General features: G+C 45.4%; 1 protein-coding gene across 1 annotated transcript in view; it reads left to right on the forward strand.

The window, feature by feature from the left end:
* The first annotated feature begins 2,391 nt into the window (after positions 1–2,391).
* The window catches only part of LOC144142776 (multidrug resistance-associated protein 1-like), a 55,881-nt gene continuing 39,612 nt past the window's right edge, over positions 2,392–18,660 (forward strand). Inside the window, exons 1-4 of the mRNA XM_077674493.1 lie at positions 2,392–2,604; positions 6,356–6,530; positions 8,679–8,777; positions 9,107–9,262. Of these exons, the coding sequence (XP_077530619.1) occupies positions 6,372–6,530; positions 8,679–8,777; positions 9,107–9,262 (414 nt within the window). The 5' untranslated portion in view covers positions 2,392–2,604; positions 6,356–6,371. The remainder of the gene's footprint in view (positions 2,605–6,355; positions 6,531–8,678; positions 8,778–9,106; positions 9,263–18,660) is intronic.

An 18,660-nucleotide genomic window follows, 5' to 3' on the forward strand; every position in this document is an offset into this window, starting at 1 on the left:
GGCGAAGTTGCGCACGGCGGTTCTTGAGTCGCTGAGCACGGTGCGACACTCAGCCTCGGAGATCGCCAGAGCGATGGCGACCTCCTCGGCGTCCGTGGCGCCCGTGCACCGCACGCTGGCTGCCGCTGTCGTGGTACCCGTGGTAGCCTTGACGGCCACCGCGACGAAACCTTCTTGTTGGCACTCCGCCGCGTCGACGTAACGCGCGTGTTCGTCCTTGGCGTGTTGTTCGATGAGGGTCTTGGCCCGCGCCACTCGCCGCTCCTTGTTGTACTCTGGGTGAACGTTCTTGGGGATCGGGTCCACTCGTATGTGGGCCCGTGCGTCCTCGCCGATGTCGCTCGACTGCCGGTCCGGTGCTCGGGGATTGTAACAGAGGGTCTTGAGTATGTGGCGTCCGGTCTTGGTTACTGAGAGGCGCTCTAGCTGTGCAGTCAGCTGCGCTTCCTCGGTCTCTTCGAGGGTGTTGTGCACGCCGAGTTGAAGTAAGCGTGCCGTGCTCGTGGTCTCCGTGAGGCCCAGCGCCGTCTTGTAAGACTTGCGTATTAGCGCGTTGATCTTGTTGCGTTCCGTGACCCGCCAGTTGTGGTAGGCAGCCACGTACATTATATGACTAATGACGAAGGAGTGGACGAGGCGCACGAGGCTGTCCTCTTTCATTCCCGCTCTGCGCGTAGAGACTCGGTGTATGAGGCGGGTTGCCTCCGCTGCCTTGCCGCTGAGCTTGGCCAGGGTTTCACCGTTGCAGTTGTTCCTGCTGATTAGCAAACCCAAGACCCGGATTCTTGCCACCTCGGGAATTCGCTGTCCTGACGCGGTGACGATCTTGATGCGGTCGCAGTCTCTTTGGGGGATGTTGCCCTTGCGTCTCGGCGGTATCACTAAAAGCTCGGACTTACTTGGCGAGCAGACCAAGCCCGTGCCCGTGAGGTGCTGCTCGATGGCGGTGACCGCCGCCTGCAGCTGGTTCTCGATATAGGCGTCGCTACCACCGGCAACCCACAGGGTGACGTCGTCGGCGTAGATTGTGTGACGGACGTGTGCCCCACGCCGAACATCCGCACATGCCTCACATGCGGCGCTACCAACCCCAAGGAGGATCATCGCTGTACCCCCGCGTGCAAGCTGTGCGGAGGCGGGCACCAAACGGGCGACCGCTTTTGCAAGGGCAAGTACAAGACTCCGTACGTCGTTCGCCGCCGACGATGGGAGCGTCGCAACGCCGAGGAGCAACAACAGCTACCCTCGGCAGGCTCGTTCCCGCGGCTAGGAAAAAAAAGAAACTTAAGGAAAAAATTTCCCCGCACCTACCCGAGGGGGATTGTGAGGATGCAGAAATGCATTGGGTGCACCGATGAGTGTGATGCGATTAATGGCGAAGAGAGAGGCGAGAGTGTGAGCTCGAGGGATTCGACTTCACCGACTTCCATCGCTATGAAGGCACCAAGCGCGCGCTCCCTGCATTTATATATAGTCCGAGCGCGGACAGGAGGAGCGCCCGAGCTCTCTCTCCGCCCGAGCGAGCTCGCATTCCAAACTGCCCGTTGTCTCGAGTCAGCCGCCTGATGCTCATGAAGGGGAGTCGAGGCGCGTTGAGCCGCTCTTCGACCGGGTTCAGATCGAGAAGATGCGCCGGCCGAGGAGGATAACGGTAGCCAAAACTCACGCAGCCCTCCTCTTCGCAGCTTTGTCTTCTTCTCCTTCTTCTTCTTCAGTGGTTCCCCTACGGGAAGATGACGATGGTGGTTGAACGCGAAGCTATCTCGTGATGGATTGTTTGGTTGGCCAATCCCCAGGGGCATCATGCCACAATCATCATCAGACGCGCTGCGGACGCCGGCCAAGGGACGCACGACAACCCCCGACTACAATGCATTTCTGCATAAAACACTGCCACGCCTTGCTGCAGGCTTTACGCAGCTTGAATGGAGCTTGCTCGATTGTTAAAAATAGTAGAGCTCACCTTGGTCGATTGAAAAGTATTGGGTCCACAAAACTAACAAACCATGTTTGAAAGCTTGTAGTATGGTCGAAGCTCCCAGTTGTCATGGTATTTTTTGCTGGTGTAGCAGCCGTCTATAACCTGCTTGTCGTATCCGCACTCTTATCAAATAAGGTTATGGCTACATTTAGCAATGTGTTCAATTTTTATGTGTATTCAGCTAGCTCGCATAACATTTAAAATGTCGTAAAGCACTGTTTTTATGAATAAAACTGAGGTGACATTTTATTTTCGGGGGCTTAACCTAAGAGCAAGAAAATCATGCTTTATTATCAGGCAAGATACAGTCGAGTGGGGGAACCACTTTATCGAGTGTAGTTTTCTATAGTGTATGATATCGATGTTTTGCATCGCAAATTCGTAACACAAATATATACCTGTCCACATGAAAAACTAAAAATTGGGTCTTGTACTGCAAAGTGATTTCCTTTGTGCAGGGAGACTGCGAAAGGAGGCGTCGTCGTGAAAAGCGCTCCAGCTACCACATCACAACGCGACTTTCTAAAGCCGCTCTACCGGACATTCCGATATGATCTCCTCGTATGCGCATTCCAGAAGCTTGTTGCAAGCCTGCTGACTTTCCTTAACCCCATTTTGCTAGAGTAAGTGAAGCACAAATTGACACGAAAATTTTTTCAGCTAGAATGAATCAAGAACAAGACTGCAGTAGATAAGGTCGGGAGGGGTGGTTCTGTTCTCTGGTTCTCATCAACAGAAGCAACAAAACGAACGTTATTTTCTACTACTTACGCGGAAATTCTCAATTTCAAGAAAAAGCTGCGTTCGCTGTCTGGGAGCTTGCGCGGACGTCATATTTTTCTGGTCGGGTTGCTCTGCTCGCAATGACGTGCCGCTAGTGCAGTTGTTACAGTGGCATTTGTGATAGGAACCACTAAACTACGAAGCCGTAATGCCGCCCCACAGAGCCCGGTGACGAAGAAGCCGACTTTCGGCATTCTGAGGGTGTAATACAGAAATAGCAGTACACATACATCTTCGAAGTATACATGCGGGTATAGTAGCAACGACGCACTTTTGACGGCGTTACAGACTAAGAACTTCACAACCGAAATGGCATGGCGAAGAGCACTGCAGTTTTCTTGAAAAAACTTGCGCCCGATGACTATCACAGTACAGCCGGGTGTTACTTCAGTACTATTAAAAGGAAATTGTTTTTGCAGTCATTGACAGCGCGCATTAGTTCAGCTCGCGTTTGCAGTTCGCTTCACCAAGCGCGCAAGATTTGCCTGCCATTTTTGTTGTATCGTGCTACTTGGTGACTTTCTTAAATTGCAATCGCTTTAACAATTTTTTTGAATGATGGATGAGATGCTATTGCATGTAGGACACCACTGGCATGCGTTCGAGTAGTCGTTGCATGCCAGAAAGCGCCGACGTTCTGACGCACGTGAGTGGGGAAAGGGGCTTTATCGCAAGTTCCATAGGGCTTCAGTGAAGGTACCACTTCCCGTCTTGCTCAGTGGAGCCGTTCGTGATGATCTAAATGAGTCATTTATCCATTCTACGACGCACGCGTAAAGGGCATGCAATCTGCCCCTATTGCCAAGTTTAATAATAGCGTGTGAAGACGGTAAACTGCTTGTAACAGCCATCGGTTCATTGCACGTGACCTGGCCTACGAGAAGCGTCGTAATTGGTTGCCACCGCTTGTTTAAGCGTCCACAGGAGATAAGAAAAGTAGATGGGCCTTTATCACGAAAATATTGATTGTCCTTATTGATTGTCCGAGTGCTCAGCGATGCAGTCAACCAGCCACCGCTACGGGTATAACTGAAACGCGAGCGTTCAGAGCGAAAACAGATGCAAAGAAGAAAAAAATGTTAATTTTTGCTTTCTTCCACGCAAAGTATTCATCTGTGCTCTTCCTAGTTTTACAGTCTCATTTACTGCCCTCGAGGAAGCGCCTTTGCGGCTCGTTTTTATTTGTAGTGAACCGTCGTAACCACAAATAATTTTACCGTAAGCAATTCATGTGAGCTGCAGAAAACGTCACTGCGCCTCTCAAAGAGCCCTTTTGAGGACGTTGCATCTCCAGTGCAGTACAAACTGGGGTGTTATGTATTTGTGCGCGCTATTAAGTTTGTTCTATGATGAATCCAATAAGTGGCGTGAGATTTCCCGCTTCTACCCGTGCGCATGATGCTACAGCACATTATTCTTTTATTATTCACAGCTAAAAGATCACTCCGCACTACTTTTCTTTAAAATGTCAGCGTTGAAATAAGGCATACCGACCGCTAATACTAGACACGCAGAAAAGCGTCTTCTCTCAAGAACTCGCACAAACTGCAGAGAACAAAATGTTAAAATATGGAATACCTTACAACATCAAAACTAATATAAGTTTTTTTGATAATCCCAAAATAAACAAACTTGATTTGATTGAACACTTTTTAGCAGAATTTTTTAAGGGTAGAAGATATAGTGATTTACATTCGGCATGATACACTGTTTTACGTTTGTTAGTTAAAAAAATATGTCGGGTTAGCATTTTAGTTCCGTACAAACGTGTGCCTATGTTTTTTTGCGTTGTTGACAACTTTGTGTGAACGTGTGGGTCTTCTCGCTCGGTTTTTTTATTTCGATGTAATGCGTACCAAATATTTTATAATTTTCTTTGCGAAATAATCTTTTGATAAACTGTCATTTTTGTGCAGGCATGCATGCGTGCACTGGAGCTGTGCGCACATGCCATACGTGTGTATACGCGTTTATGTCGGTGTTTGCATGGTCACAGTTGCTGTACAAATTTTTGCTCGCGCAAATTTGTTTATATAATGTAAATGTAAAATATTGCTATGTCTATGTTTCTGCGTATGTAATCTTCGTACTTTCTTTCGTTGATCCCATTATTTTTTGTAAACAATCATTTTTTTTCTTTTTTCTGCTCTATCGCCCTTCTTATATTTTGCGCGATTGAATAATACGTTCTCATAAGCTGCAGCCACCTGGCGTGCAAGGCCTCAGGCCTCGTCAAGCTGCTCAATGAGCAGCTTTTTGACTGACGTCCGTTTTTTCTCTGAGGGGAACATAACACGTTTCTGATTGTAATTCTGAAAGGAACCTAAATATGGATGTATCCGTGTGTTTACTAGATATTTAACAAAACCAATGCCTTTGGTAAGTCAAATGTGTTGGGAAAAAAATCTGCACCCCAATAAAATATTGAGGAGATAGTTGCAGCCACACTAAGATGTTGTGGGAGAGAGGTCAACTCCCTATTAAATTGCACTATTGAAACCATCCCAAATTATTTATCACAGAAATGATTTCCGATTCACTGTGAGTGAGTTTGATTGTGGTGGTGAAACTATTGCGCACGCCTTAAATTATAGTGCGATCACTCAGGTCAGCCAATTCGCATCCCTACCAGCTGAGCAAGGCGGAAATTCAAGAAGCTAACAAGCAATCAAATTTGCCAGTATTACACACAGGTTTCTTGTCTGCGCGAATATGAAAAGAATACTTCGACTGTGGCCCCTGATGGATTTCAGGAACCACGCGACTAACAGGCCGAAACGTTTGCCTGTGTAGCGCAATATAATATGACACTTTAACACAAATTAAAAAATGACAGCAACCACGAGTGTTTATTAAACGAAAAAAGGACTTCGGATCCCGTACGAAACCCTCGTTCACAATAGAAAAAAAAGACGTTTCGACTCCTGTAAGGGAGCCTCGTTCACAATAGCGAAACAAAAGATGTGCCGGCTCCAGTACGGGAGCCTTGTTCCCAATCTTCGAAAAAAAGACGTTTCGGCTCCCGTACAGGAACCTCGTTCACAATCGTCGAACAAAAAAGATGTTTTGTCTCGTACGGGAGCCTGGTTCACAATTTTCGAAAAAAGACGTTTTGGCTCCTGTATGGGAGCGCCTTGTTCACAACCGAAAAAACACGTTTCGGCTCCTATACAGGAGCCCAAACATGTTTTTTCGAACGCGGCCGGTGTCACTTTTTAACTTTTCATGTGTTTCCCCAAGCAGATTGGCTTACGGCCAACACCTGACTTCAATATGACACTTTAATTACACTGCGACTTTGCTGAGAGGAAAATTTCGAAGCTCTTGTTTGGAAGAGAAATCATGGCGTCGAGAAGCAGTGGTGTCATTCAGTGACGAAACGTTGCTCCCGAGAAAACGCGCATGCGCCTTGCAGGTCGATTGAAATAAGGAACAAATACGTTTTCTCCACTTCCCAAGCGAGCAGTGCTTTGTGCTTAGGAAAACCGATGAAAAGAAGTGACACGGTAGTGTAAAGATTTGACAAGGCCCAAATAAAGTTGTGCACGGATGTTACGTCTCATTCAGTTTGCTTCCTTCTGTTTTGTCTAGCTTGCTGATAACATTCATGAAATCGGATGAACCTTCCTGGCACGGGGTCTTGTACGCCACAGCCATGTTCTTTGCATCGATGTCGGAGTCCCTCTTCAACGGCCAGTACGAATATCGAATACAGCTTGTGCCCATGCGCATGCGTTCAGCCCTGATTAATGCCATCTATAGAAAAGTAAGCAAGCTTTTTTTTCAACATAACTGCATGGGTAAAAAAACAGAATTTAGACAAAAATTATATTACGATATCAGAATACGAGAGGATTAAGGTTCAATTAAACGAGCTGCCATTTTTAGAAGAAATTTAAATATTCTCCAGCGGTAACTGATCCCAAAATGTGTAGTATACCTCCCAAATTGTGTGGATCATTGACGACTAGTACGGTTCACTGGCATGGATTCACGGCTATTTAGCGCCATCTGTACGTATCCGGAATTTCTATTGCTGCAAAATCAAACGATGTAGTTTCACAAGGCTTTTCATCACGCTGACATTTGCGCACATCTTTCAGCGCATTCACTCATTGAAACAGCGGTTGATTGGGTCGCCAAAAGAAAAAAAAAACAGCTGTGCTGCTCAGTAACAAACCAAAAATTTTGGAAGGTACCGTCACATGTCCCTCAACCTTGTACACATATAAAGGGATTGGTCTACAATGTATCCCTATACCGAACTTTTCATGACTACGTGACAACTGTGTCAGAAAAAAAAATGTGATTGAAAAGTAACTATGAGAAGTTTTTTGCAGACCGACCAATCCGAAGAATTTTTCTTTTAATACTGGTGAGGCTTAGACTCGATTTCCCTAATGCTAATCAGTAAAGTCAGATCCTGCCTTCAACGTTGTGTTTTATAATTTTTCTTGATGTTTAAGTTGTTTCCTAAGCACATCCCTGAAGTTTTGACACAAGAAGCCTACAACAGGTTCCTCGTTTCCTGTACCACTCCGCTCCCGCATAAAAAACTGTCTGGGCACAGTGCTCGCTCTTGCATACAGCCTTGTTCCGTTAGCGTGAAGCGTTTGTCACCAAAATAAGAATGAGGCGGTACCATCCAAGTTTGCTGTGAAATTGATTGATTGAAAAACATTCATTAAGACAGGAAGACCAGAGGTCCGATCGTGGTAAGGGAACAAAGGTGGAAAATGAAAGCCAACCAGTTCAGCACTTGCCCACATTGATGTCTCGATGAAGTCCAATAGTTGAGGTAGTCGTAGGCCGGAGCCTTAATTGTGTCCATTGCTAAATAGTTCCGGCACGGCAGTCACTGATGGCGCTCTTATTACCAGTCTTGCTAGGCCACTCTTTAGAGAATACGTCGCCATTTGTGCGAGTAAAGACGTGTCCAGTAGAGCTTGGTCTGGTTGAGGTTCCGGGCGGTGAAAGTATAGTGGTGCAAAGCAACAAAAATTAATGCTCGAAAAACATTTATTAAGACGTAGATTTATTCCTCTAGCTTTCCTCAAAGATCGTTCCCATGGCAATTACAACGAAGGGTTATCATGCGTCGCCTTGTCGCACACTCGCGATCCCACTAGAGTATATTACTCTGGGTTCCCTTTCTGTAATAACTACATTGCATCCATGTACTCTAATAAGAAATCAACAAAAATCTATTTATCTTCTTCTAAAAAGAGGCCGATATATGTTGGGGCAGTGGTGGCAGCCTTCGTGTATATAACAGGAAATTGCATCTAAGCAGCCAACAGCTAGTGCGGGGGGCAAAAAGGTGTCTTGGCAAAACTAAGCACACCTTTGAGACTGATGGGGAGTTACACACGAATTCCGTCACACAAACAGGTCTTCAGTGGGCCTCACGTACGCGTTTCTTCCGAGAATGTCCTTGAGTTTATTCTTTTCACGATGGACAGCGCTTCGGTCCTGAACGAGAGCAGAGCACCTCAACAGAAAGAAGGGCTTCTCGAATCCACCCTGCTCGATTATATTCCCCCGTACGGAAGCTATTAATGAGGTGGCGACTTTGCCTACATTTGTATTCGTGAAAACGGCCGGTTACCCACTGGTGATCATATAATGAACAAAAGTTATTTACAAGCTGCTATGTTCGCTGGAGGTAGCGTAAAGGGACTTACTTCGCCTTGTGCCCACTTTATGCATAAGAACGCCAACGCTTCATGGCTTACGGTTTAGACCATTATGCTACAAATTTTCACTGAAAAGTGGTTCGCATTTTTATTTGTTAGAATATTGTTTTCTTGGAGTGAGAAAGCAGTCCTTTGAAATTATCGCAATACATTGCCGTCAGTGCAAACGACAATGGGAGCGAAAAACAAATGTCGTTTTCTCGTATTTAATGTTTCAGGCGCTGACCCTGTCGAGTGCCTCTAAGGGATCTTTCACGACTGGCGAGATCGTAAATCTGATGGCAGTTGACACGCAGCGCATTATGGAATTCACCCAGGTAAGTTTATTGGGACCTGTATGCTAGTGCAACAAGTAAGAGCATTTGCAGGCATTCATGCCCTGTAAGCCGGCTACCCTTCACTATTTTATTTGTTTGTTTTTGAAATCTTGTGATTGTATTTTCTCGGAAACTACTCTTTGGGGCTCTATCCGTGTTATGTATGAAATACTTTAATTGGCTTTGAACTTGTCAAAGCTCTGAGGGAGGAGGAGTTCTCCTGTTAATTTTTAATGTTGGAGGAGCCTGAAAACCGGGGTGAAGTGTCGGTGTATTGTTATGGTTTATTATGATAAAGCAGGCACAAAGCTGCTTCACCACTGTCGCAGGTCTTCAATGGATTGTGGTCTACGCCCCTTCAGGTGGCCGTGGCCACCTACCTCCTTTGGCAACTGCTCGGCGTGGCCACTTTGGGTGGGCTAGCGTTGGTAGTTGCTCTGTTCCCAGTGAACGCCGTCATAACGGGTTACCTACGCAAGTATCAGGTATCTGGCTCCTTCACACGCGTATTTCATTTCAGAAAGCGGCAGTCCTAGCTATGCTTTGTTTCTTGTCACTCATGAGGCACCAAGACAAAATACAAGTTTCCTCACTTTGAAAGAACTAGCGTTTGGTGAATCACTCAGCTACATCCCACCCATGAAAGCGTTTTTTAAAACCCTTTTCTGCCCAACACTTTAATTTCTTGCTTGAGATTGTGAAAACATTTTTATGACCCAAAAGGATTTCCGAGATCACAAATAGGAAGTAAGAGAAGAATTTGGTTCATTAGGGCGGACACAGTGACTTACTGGTCACTGGGAAACAATGGGCACTTGCTGCCCATCTATCAGTTGAACAAGAAAGCTGCCTTGATCAGTTTGAGTTATGGTTCAAGGGAAGGAAATAACGCAGTTTGTATTGCTATGATTTGTAAAAACAACAAGATTGCTCAATCTCGCTTACCTGTCACAAGACCATTTAGCCTTCTGGCTCGATGGGAGTTTACACGCGTAAATAGGACCCTTTTTTAGCCCACGAAAAACGTGTCGGCCACTCATTTTTTATTTCTGAAGGTCCGAGGACCTTTGCCTGTGAGCAAATGGTGTCAAATGTCGAAAAAAAAAACAAAGCGCGAGAGAAAAGAAATATTGTTTGAGTTGTTGCTCCTGAGAAACATTGGGCACAAAAGGGTTAACCAATAAAACCCGAGCAATATTGATTGCTGCAGTGACGGGTTACGGGCAGTACAGACGCAATATGGGCCTGCGCTACAACTTTGTTTTAGCCTGTTAACCACACGTTTGCAATCAAGTGATGCGGTCTATTGGGACTACAATCCCCACTACAGTCGCCCAGCCATGTTTCTTTGGGGGGGCCGCACATCGCGTGAACGAGATTCTGTGACTTCATAGAAAAGTCACCAAAAAGTTGTCGGCAAGTCGGCACTGCTGCACCTGTTTTCCCTAGCACAGTTGGACCTCGTTATAACGAACACTGATATAAGGAATTATCGGCTATAGCAGGTAGGTCGTAGTCGACCTAACTTTCATAGGCCACTAATTGTAAAATTTCTGATCTTTAAATAAAAAAAACAGAGGCTCTGAGTCTGGGACCTATACTATTAAACCTCGAATTACCCAAAGTAAGGCTCGAGGAAGATTTTTCCCAGAAGGTTCAGTTCGCTATAATGAATCTGCGTGAATTTGGAAAGGAGAATAGAACTTACGGAGAAAAATACTATGTGCGCTTTAACAAGCTTCACACGGAACATGGCATTTACAGCCATGATTCATCCACAAACCAAGTCGTTCAAGTTTCTGCAAAAAAATCACCCCTCCTCTATGTGACAAACTGCTAAGCCACTCACGCAGCTTCCAAACAATAGCCCCAGTTTCTTTACTCCTAGCAAACTTCCGCAGTATATTTCCAAAGCTTGATGCCCTTAAACCTATTACGCACACATGTTCAGCCGATATCATTATCGGCACAGAAACATAGATTTCCGATGAAATATGAAATAAACATTTTACCCTTCTTCAAACTTTGAAATTTTGCGCAAGAACAGGTGCGGCTCTCGCGGAGGCGACGTAATGATCGCAAATAAAGAAGAGTATCACCCATCACAAATAGTCGCGATTCGCCACAAGAAATCATCTGGGTCAGTGTTCACATTGGCCCTACACCCTGTGTCTTAGGCGCCTGTTACCGTCCCCCCGATGGTCGCGCAGATTTCGTCGACAGTTTAAACGATACAATAGGCACCGTATTGCACGAATTTCCAAGTAGCTTGTTGGTCATAGGTGGTGATTTCAACTACCCGGGTATCGACTGGCCAACTAACTCCGTCACTGCGCAAAATAATCGCCTCGAATGCCTTAGCTTTATTCAATGTATTGATTACCACAAACTTACGCAAATAGTACGCGAACCAAACGCAAATAGTACGCGAACCAACGTGGAGCGATCGCTTGCTTGACCTTATTCTAACAAATCAACCCGAAATTACTAACACACACGTCATTGACGAAATAAGTGATCATACATTGTACGCTATAAGTGGCACGCGCTATCAAAAATAAAACAGAAAAACAAATCTCCAACTACGCACGCGCGGACTTACAAAAAAATGAACCATATGCTGGAAACTTTAACTGTTAATCTTGAAACTGGATTGCAGGATCGTACAATGAATGAAAACTGGTGTATATTTCGAGACAAGCTAAAAGAAATACAAGCATGTTGTGTTCCAAAAACGGTAATAAGCTCTAGGACGAACGACCCATGGTTTACCCGTGATGTCAAACGGCTTTTAAACAGGAAAAAAAAATGACCTACAGAAAGTCAACTCGAACCAATGATCCTGATGACTGGTAGAATTACAGATTTCTACTTTAACTGAACAAGCAATACATGTGACAAAACATAGGTATTTTGATGTTACGCTTCAAAGTATTATGAAAAGCGACGCAAGCAAATTCTGGAGTATTATAAACCTGAAGCACAAAAACATGGTACCCGTCCTAACCAATGCAACCGGGGATATGTTATCCTTGCAGGAATGTGCCGAAGAATTTAACAGAGCCTTTTCCCAAGTTTTTACTCCCGAGCTGCCTTTAAGTGACTCTTCGGGTCCGTCGAAACCAAGCATAGTTTCTAGTTTTACGCCCATGGCGTGGCATGCGCTGTCGACCACCCAGCTTCCAAGTCTAGCCCCGGGCCTGACGATATAACAGCGAAGCTCTCGGAAATAACTTCTCCTTACTCAGCTTACCCGCTTTCGTTGTTATTTCAGCAATCCCTAGATTCAGGTTGCTTGCCGGACGATTGGAACTTTGCCCATAACCTACCATTTTTCAAATCTGGCGACCGGACTGATCCCCCCAACTATAGGCCTATTTCACTTACTTCAATCAGCTGCAAGTTGCTGGAACATATTCTTTTCACGCATGTTGTAACCCACCTTAACCAGAACGACTTCTTCATTAGCAATCAACACGGATTTAGGAAACATTTCTCATGCCAGACACAACTTTTTGAGCTGGTCACTGATCTCCACGTTTCGCAGCACAGGTTGCTTTGTACCGATGCCATTTTTGTGGATTTGTTTAAGGCTTTCGATCGGGTTCCACATCAGCGTCTAATGCTTAAAATTTGTAGCCTTAATCTGGATGACAAAACAACCCACTGGATTCGCAGTTTTTTAGCAAACCTTTGCTAATCGTAAGATTAAATGACCACGTTTCTAACCCTGTGGGTGTCTCATCAGGAGTCCCCCAAAGGTCCGTACTAGGCCCTTTACTACTTCTAATTTATATAAACGACCTCGCATGTAACATTTCCTCGTCAATTCGTCTCTTTGCCGACGACTGTGTAATTTATAGAGAAAAAGTAACTTCCAATGACGTTTCTACACTCCAGCATGATTTATTTACTCTAGCTGAATGGTGCAAAAAATGGCTAATGAAAATAAACGTAGAAAAAACTAAGCATTTGCAATTTTCTTCTATGACAAGATCAGAAAGTTATAATTACTTAATAGATAATGCAAAAATTGATTCAGTTTCATCCTTCAAATATCTTGGAGTTACATTCACCTCCGATTTAAACTTGGCCCCCATATAGAAATAATCACATCAAAGGCGAGTAAAAAGCTCGGCCTGCTCAAGCGTCGCCTTTATTTAGCTAATTCAGAGACACGGCTTCAGGCGTGTAATACTCTTATCCGCTCTTCTCTATAATACGCGCAAATCATCTGGAATCCACATCAAATGTGTCTGACTAACATGCTTGAATCCATACAGAACAAGCGCGCGCGCTTCATTCTGTCATCGTACTCAAGATACCAGAGTGTATCTGCCTTGAAGGACGAACCTAAACTCCCCCCTCTCACCCAACGCAGGCAGTTTTCAAGATTAAATTTTTTTCACATCCTGTACCATCATCAAACACCATTCGCTCGCAAATTTATCCTTCCGGCACCCTATACGTCCGCACACACCGCGACCACGCTCACAAAGTTAGCCCAATTTTTGCCCGAACTAACAAATATCAGAACTCACCCCTTGTACTGGCAGTTAATGAATGCAATTCTTTACCTAGTAGCCTAGTGGACCAAACAGACGACTCTTCTTTTCAAACCGCACTCTTCGCTTTTTTAGCGATTCAAAATACCCTGTAACTTCTCTTCATTCTCTTTTTTTCTAGGCTGTAAATGTGTGTTCCTGCTTTTCGAATACCTGATTTTCTGTCACTTTTACAGTTTTTGTTTTTTGGGATAATATGTTTCACGCTGTATTGTGCAATTGTGTAGTTTTTCTACCTTTATGATATTCTAATGTCACTTTTGTTGTGTTGATTGTTTTCTTTTTACAATATTGTACGTTTTGTCGGCTTTCAACTCATCCCCCCCCCTATGTAATGCCCACTCGGGCCCTTAGGGTACTTCAATAAATAAATAAATAAATAAATAAATAAATAAATAAATAAATAAATAAATAAATAAATAAATTGCAAACTTTTCTTTGCCACGCTTTATTTCAATGATATTTACCCTTTTATAACAAAACCGAAACCGGGAGCGCCGGGCGTGATATCGGATATAACGAAGAAATATTTGACCAGGAGGCTAAGAAGCTACTTGGAAGAAACCCCCGTAGTTCGAAACGGCAGAAGTATAAAGGCCCTTTTGTTCGTGGACACTGTGGAAAATTGACTTTGCTCAGTCTTGTGAGTAGCCACCAGACGAAGATCACATCCTTCATCAAATAAATAAGGATTCAGGCCGGTTTTGCCAGGTGAACTTTGTTCTCTTGTAATTTCCCGTACTCATGTTCAGGTTCATAGAGCTTGAAATGCAACAAGGAGAAAGGTAAGGGTTACCTTGTTTATAGTGGGTTCGAAGCCTTAAGAAATGTTTTTTAATCAGTATTTTTGCGTGAGCCAGATGGTCGATTTGTTATAGCCGGTTTTTACCTATACTGTTACAACGAATATCGCTTGTAACGAACTCATTTGCTGTCACGATACTGCTTCGTTTTAATGAGGTTCTATCTACACTAAGTCTTCGAGGCTTGCGATAAAATTGTTACTATTGTCATTGGAACCAAGCAGTCGCTTAATGAACCGAACTTGTGTTTCCCCTTCAGGGCCCTTTTAAATATGGCAGGAACAAACTCAGCTAGTACAGTGGAACCCCGCTGGTACGTCCCCCGGACTTACGACGACCCCCATAACCCCATAACCCCCATAACCCCCATAAACTCCCCATAGAAACAATGCGTGTTTCGCTCCACAGGAACTTATCCCGCTAGGTGCTGCGCGCGTTATCCTCCATGCTGTCTGCGTCTGTGATAATGTCTTTTCTTCTTACTCTACATTAGAATGAAAACTGTCGTCTAGAAACTATAAAGGATTTGAAACGCGCATGGTGCACGCTTAAATCACGCGTCTCTTTTCTGTGCTTTATTTCTCCGCTGTACGATTGTTCGTTCTACTGTGTTCAGAGCCCACCCTATGGGCACTTTGCGGCAGAGTATTTCTCTGTGCGGACGCAAAAGAATATCCAGAATCGATTTATATAGTCGTACCGTATATTTCGCGCCAACAATTTTCCTTTGTCGAAAAATACAGAATTCAAAGCATAGTTTATCCGTTGCAGGCGAAGGGGATGCAAGAGAAAGACCGACGTATAAAGCTCATGAATGAAATACTGGCCGGGATTAAAGTCCTCAAACTGTATGCTTGGGAGACAGCGTTCGAGAAACGAGTCCAAGAGGTTCGCAACGACGAACTCGGGTGCCTGAGGGTCCAAGCGTACTTCGAAGCAGGCGTGGTGTTTTCGTTCGCCAGCGCCCCGTTTTTGGTAAGCCGGATGTTTCAATCCTTTGAGGTCCCCGGCTTCGAATTTGTCGCAGACGTACTCTCCACAGGGGGAACGCGTTGGAAGGGAGGATAATACAGTTGAACACGCATATATCGAACACGGATATATCGAATTATTGTCTATATCGAACAGTGCAAACATCCCCTTGAAAATCCCATGCAAAAGTATAGGACTGTTGTACGCGTATATCGAACTCCTGATCATGGGCAAATTCGATATATCGAATTCCGCGCCGAAGGTGCCCCTGAAAGTTTGCTTCCTCTGATGGGGTGGAGTTGATGATAATGTTGACTCATCGCAGGAGCTGCCTGGCTTGGTGAGACAGAGGCGGCGTCCGCGGCATTATGTCGCTTCGATGGCCTTCAACAGCTGTATTCACGCTAGCACGAGGGGCAGCTCCATGATAGCTAGAACGCCGATAGTGGTTGGGGCGAAAGGACATAAAGGAGCAAAAGAAATTGACCAGAGGCACTCTTTTTCTGTGTTTGAGCTGTTTGGTGGCTCGTGTAGGGGGACCGATGCGGCTTTGTATGTTTGCTTTGTCAAGGCATCCATTTCGGAGCAACGAAGGCGGGAATTCGTCGGGTGCAGGCTGCTGAAAAGATGTTGGTTGATAAGGCGTTCGGAATTCCTCGCAGTAGTTTTGATGGCGATGCACGCATCAACATTGACGTAAAGGCGAATGCAGCACAACCCGCCCCGGCTATTCCGGAGCGTGTCGGGTGCAAAGCGACTTCGTTGCACGCCTCCAGATGGGGGAGGTGTTCGGTTCGGATACTGAAGATAACGGCACTCAGTGCCTGACAACGTCCCCAACCGCCTACTGCAGCCGAGATTACGTCAGCGTTATTCGCCTCTGTTATGGCATAGTACACAGCATTGATTTTCGCATTTGTGCGTGTTTGTAATCTTGAAGACAATTTGGCGAACTTTACGACGCAGAAAAAAAACAAAACAAGCGAAGCTCAAAGACATTTCAATGATAAATAAAGTGCGGTGGTCATCATGCTGCGGTTCGGATTTTCCGTGCTTTGAGGGTCAAAACGGTAAACTACCGTTTTCCCCGACTTCAGAAAACTCTCAGTGATGTGCGGAGTTGTCAGATAATCTTCAGATAGGCGTATTTTATATATCGAATTATCGATATATCGAATTCTTTCGCGATCCCCTTGGAGTTCGATATATCCGTGTTCGACTGTAATGCAATTTTGAGCGGCCAAGGCTACCATTACAACGGATTGTTCTGAATTCACAGACAACACTAAAACCGCAATTTATTTGGGACTGACAATTGATAGTTTTGTTCTAAGCACATCAACGTGTGTCGGATGAGACACTCTCATAAAATTGTTAAATAACTTATACGCTTGCGGCAGGATTTTTCGCGCTTAGTTTATGACATATCACCACCACAAATGTGTATGTTTTTGATGGTCAAGAATTCTTAGGTGACTCCGCCAATAATCGTTCTGTCCGTCTTCTTTTAATTTAGTGACAGGACGACAGTTAAAGATAATCACGAAAAATAAGGAGTATTTATTAAGCACTTGTTTCATGAAACGCTTCCTAGTAAGGGGTGTTGTGCCTGGAATTTTGTAGATTCTGCCTTGCTAAACGCAGGAACGTAGCCAAACACACTAATGCATTTTTCTGGGTATGTATGTCCGTAATGTGTGGGATAATGCTACTGAGGAAAATCAGATGTTTAGTAATTTTATGTAAATTGGTGACGTTTAATTGACTTTATAAAACATGCTATTTTAAACTTATTTAGGTAAGACGACATTTACTTATTAGGAAGTTTTTTTTTCGAAGGTGTGATGTTATATCAATAAAAAATTCATTGCGTACCTTTAAGAAGGAAGCATTGGATACGCTTATTCGTGGTATGTTCAGAAAAAAAAAACCAGACTGTTTAATATAAAAGAATGCATGCAAACATACCGGGCTGTATACCGAGCAGTAGGATGTCAAATTACTACGAAAAGATGCCCTCTTCCTGAAGCCAAGAGCACGGGTAAAACAGCAAAAAACCGCAAATAGTGCAGACACAACACACTTTCCGAGTTCGTGAGGGGCCGGCAGTGGTGGCGCTCGTTGAGTCTGAAAGAGGGGTAGAGGAGATCTCGACTGCGGTATCCACGTCCATCTGACAAGTCGCTACACGACCAGTTTTGCAGCCGTCGAAGTTTGAATTGCCGACGGGGAGGCGCCCGCGCACCGGCCGTTCTCAGGCATGTTGAGACTTGTCCGAGGCAGCTTTCTTGCACACACCGGGGCACTCCGCAAAACTTGCAGACACGCGAACATGATAGCGGTGCGCAGAATCGTAACACCGGTGGTGTTCGCGTTCTGAGACGTGAAAGTTTCCGGCGAAACTGTCCCTCCGCTATCTTTTAAAGCTGAACAAGGAGTTTTGGCTCACGTCGCGTTTCTGTACGGGGCGGCGCTCCTTCAAGTCATATTCTTGTTTGTTCGGGCGAACGACACGCGGCCGTCCCACAGCGAGTTCAGGGTGCAGCGGTTCATAACTGCGCTATCGTCGTTATCAGCCAATTGAGTAATCTTTCAAAGTATCGCAGTTATTTCAGAAATACAATGATGTGCGTTATATAATTTAGGTGTACAAGAGGACGTCCCAAGGTAAGAAACTGAAAGCGGGGCCTCCTGTGAATGGGGCATCGTTAGTGGCGAGTTGGAGCAGAGAAGCATGTAAAGCGACCCGGCATGAAAACCGGGGGCTTAGCCGTGCGCAGCTTCGCTGTAATAATGTGTAAAAAACACAAAGCGGTGAAACTCATTTGCTACTTTAGGGCGCAGGTCTTAAGCGCCCGCTCCTGTGGTTTCGCGTCGCCGTCGGCTTCGTCGTAACCAGGCGAACAAAGAGGACACCGAAGACAGACGGGATGAGGCGAACAGGAAAGAGGGGGAAGTAGGTATGGCGCAAGTTTGAGGCGGAGGGTCATATGCCAAAGCCGCTTGAGACATGCTTCGTGGTGGTGAGAGACGGAGAGAGAGAGAGAAACGCATTTGCCGTGTACTGTGGTTTAGGGGTGCGTGGTGGCCGCCTGTTTGTCTGGCGGCGACGGTGGCGGCCCTAGTGACCAGAATTGTTGGTCTTCCAGGTCCCAGCTGCCCAGCGCAACTTCCCGGTGCTCAACATTACTTATACAGTGGACGGAACCTGGGGCATGCCTATATACAGTGCACAAGTGTATCCGCGTAGCCACAAAGGGGGCAACTCGGTGACGGTACTGAGCGGGGTATATGTAGTGTAATATATACTACCCGGCAACTGAGGGTATTGGTGTGCAGGCGACGCTAGGGGCGTTCCTGATAGTTGAGCCCTAAATCGGCGGGGGGATAATGGCGCCGGGGGAGGTGCTAACGCATGACAACGTCGTAATAGGTGATGTGTCGGTCCCTAGCGGATCGGGCACTATTGTAGCTATAGGAAGGCCAGCTCCGGCATGGATTGGAAATCTTCGTACCACACTATGGGTCACCTCGTTCCCTCCC

Source organism: Haemaphysalis longicornis, unplaced genomic scaffold (genome assembly GCF_048455015.1).
Source record: "Haemaphysalis longicornis isolate Haplotype H1 unplaced genomic scaffold, Haemaphysalis longicornis Haplotype H1 scaffold_6, whole genome shotgun sequence".
Lineage (NCBI taxonomy): Eukaryota > Metazoa > Arthropoda > Arachnida > Ixodida > Ixodidae > Haemaphysalis > Haemaphysalis longicornis.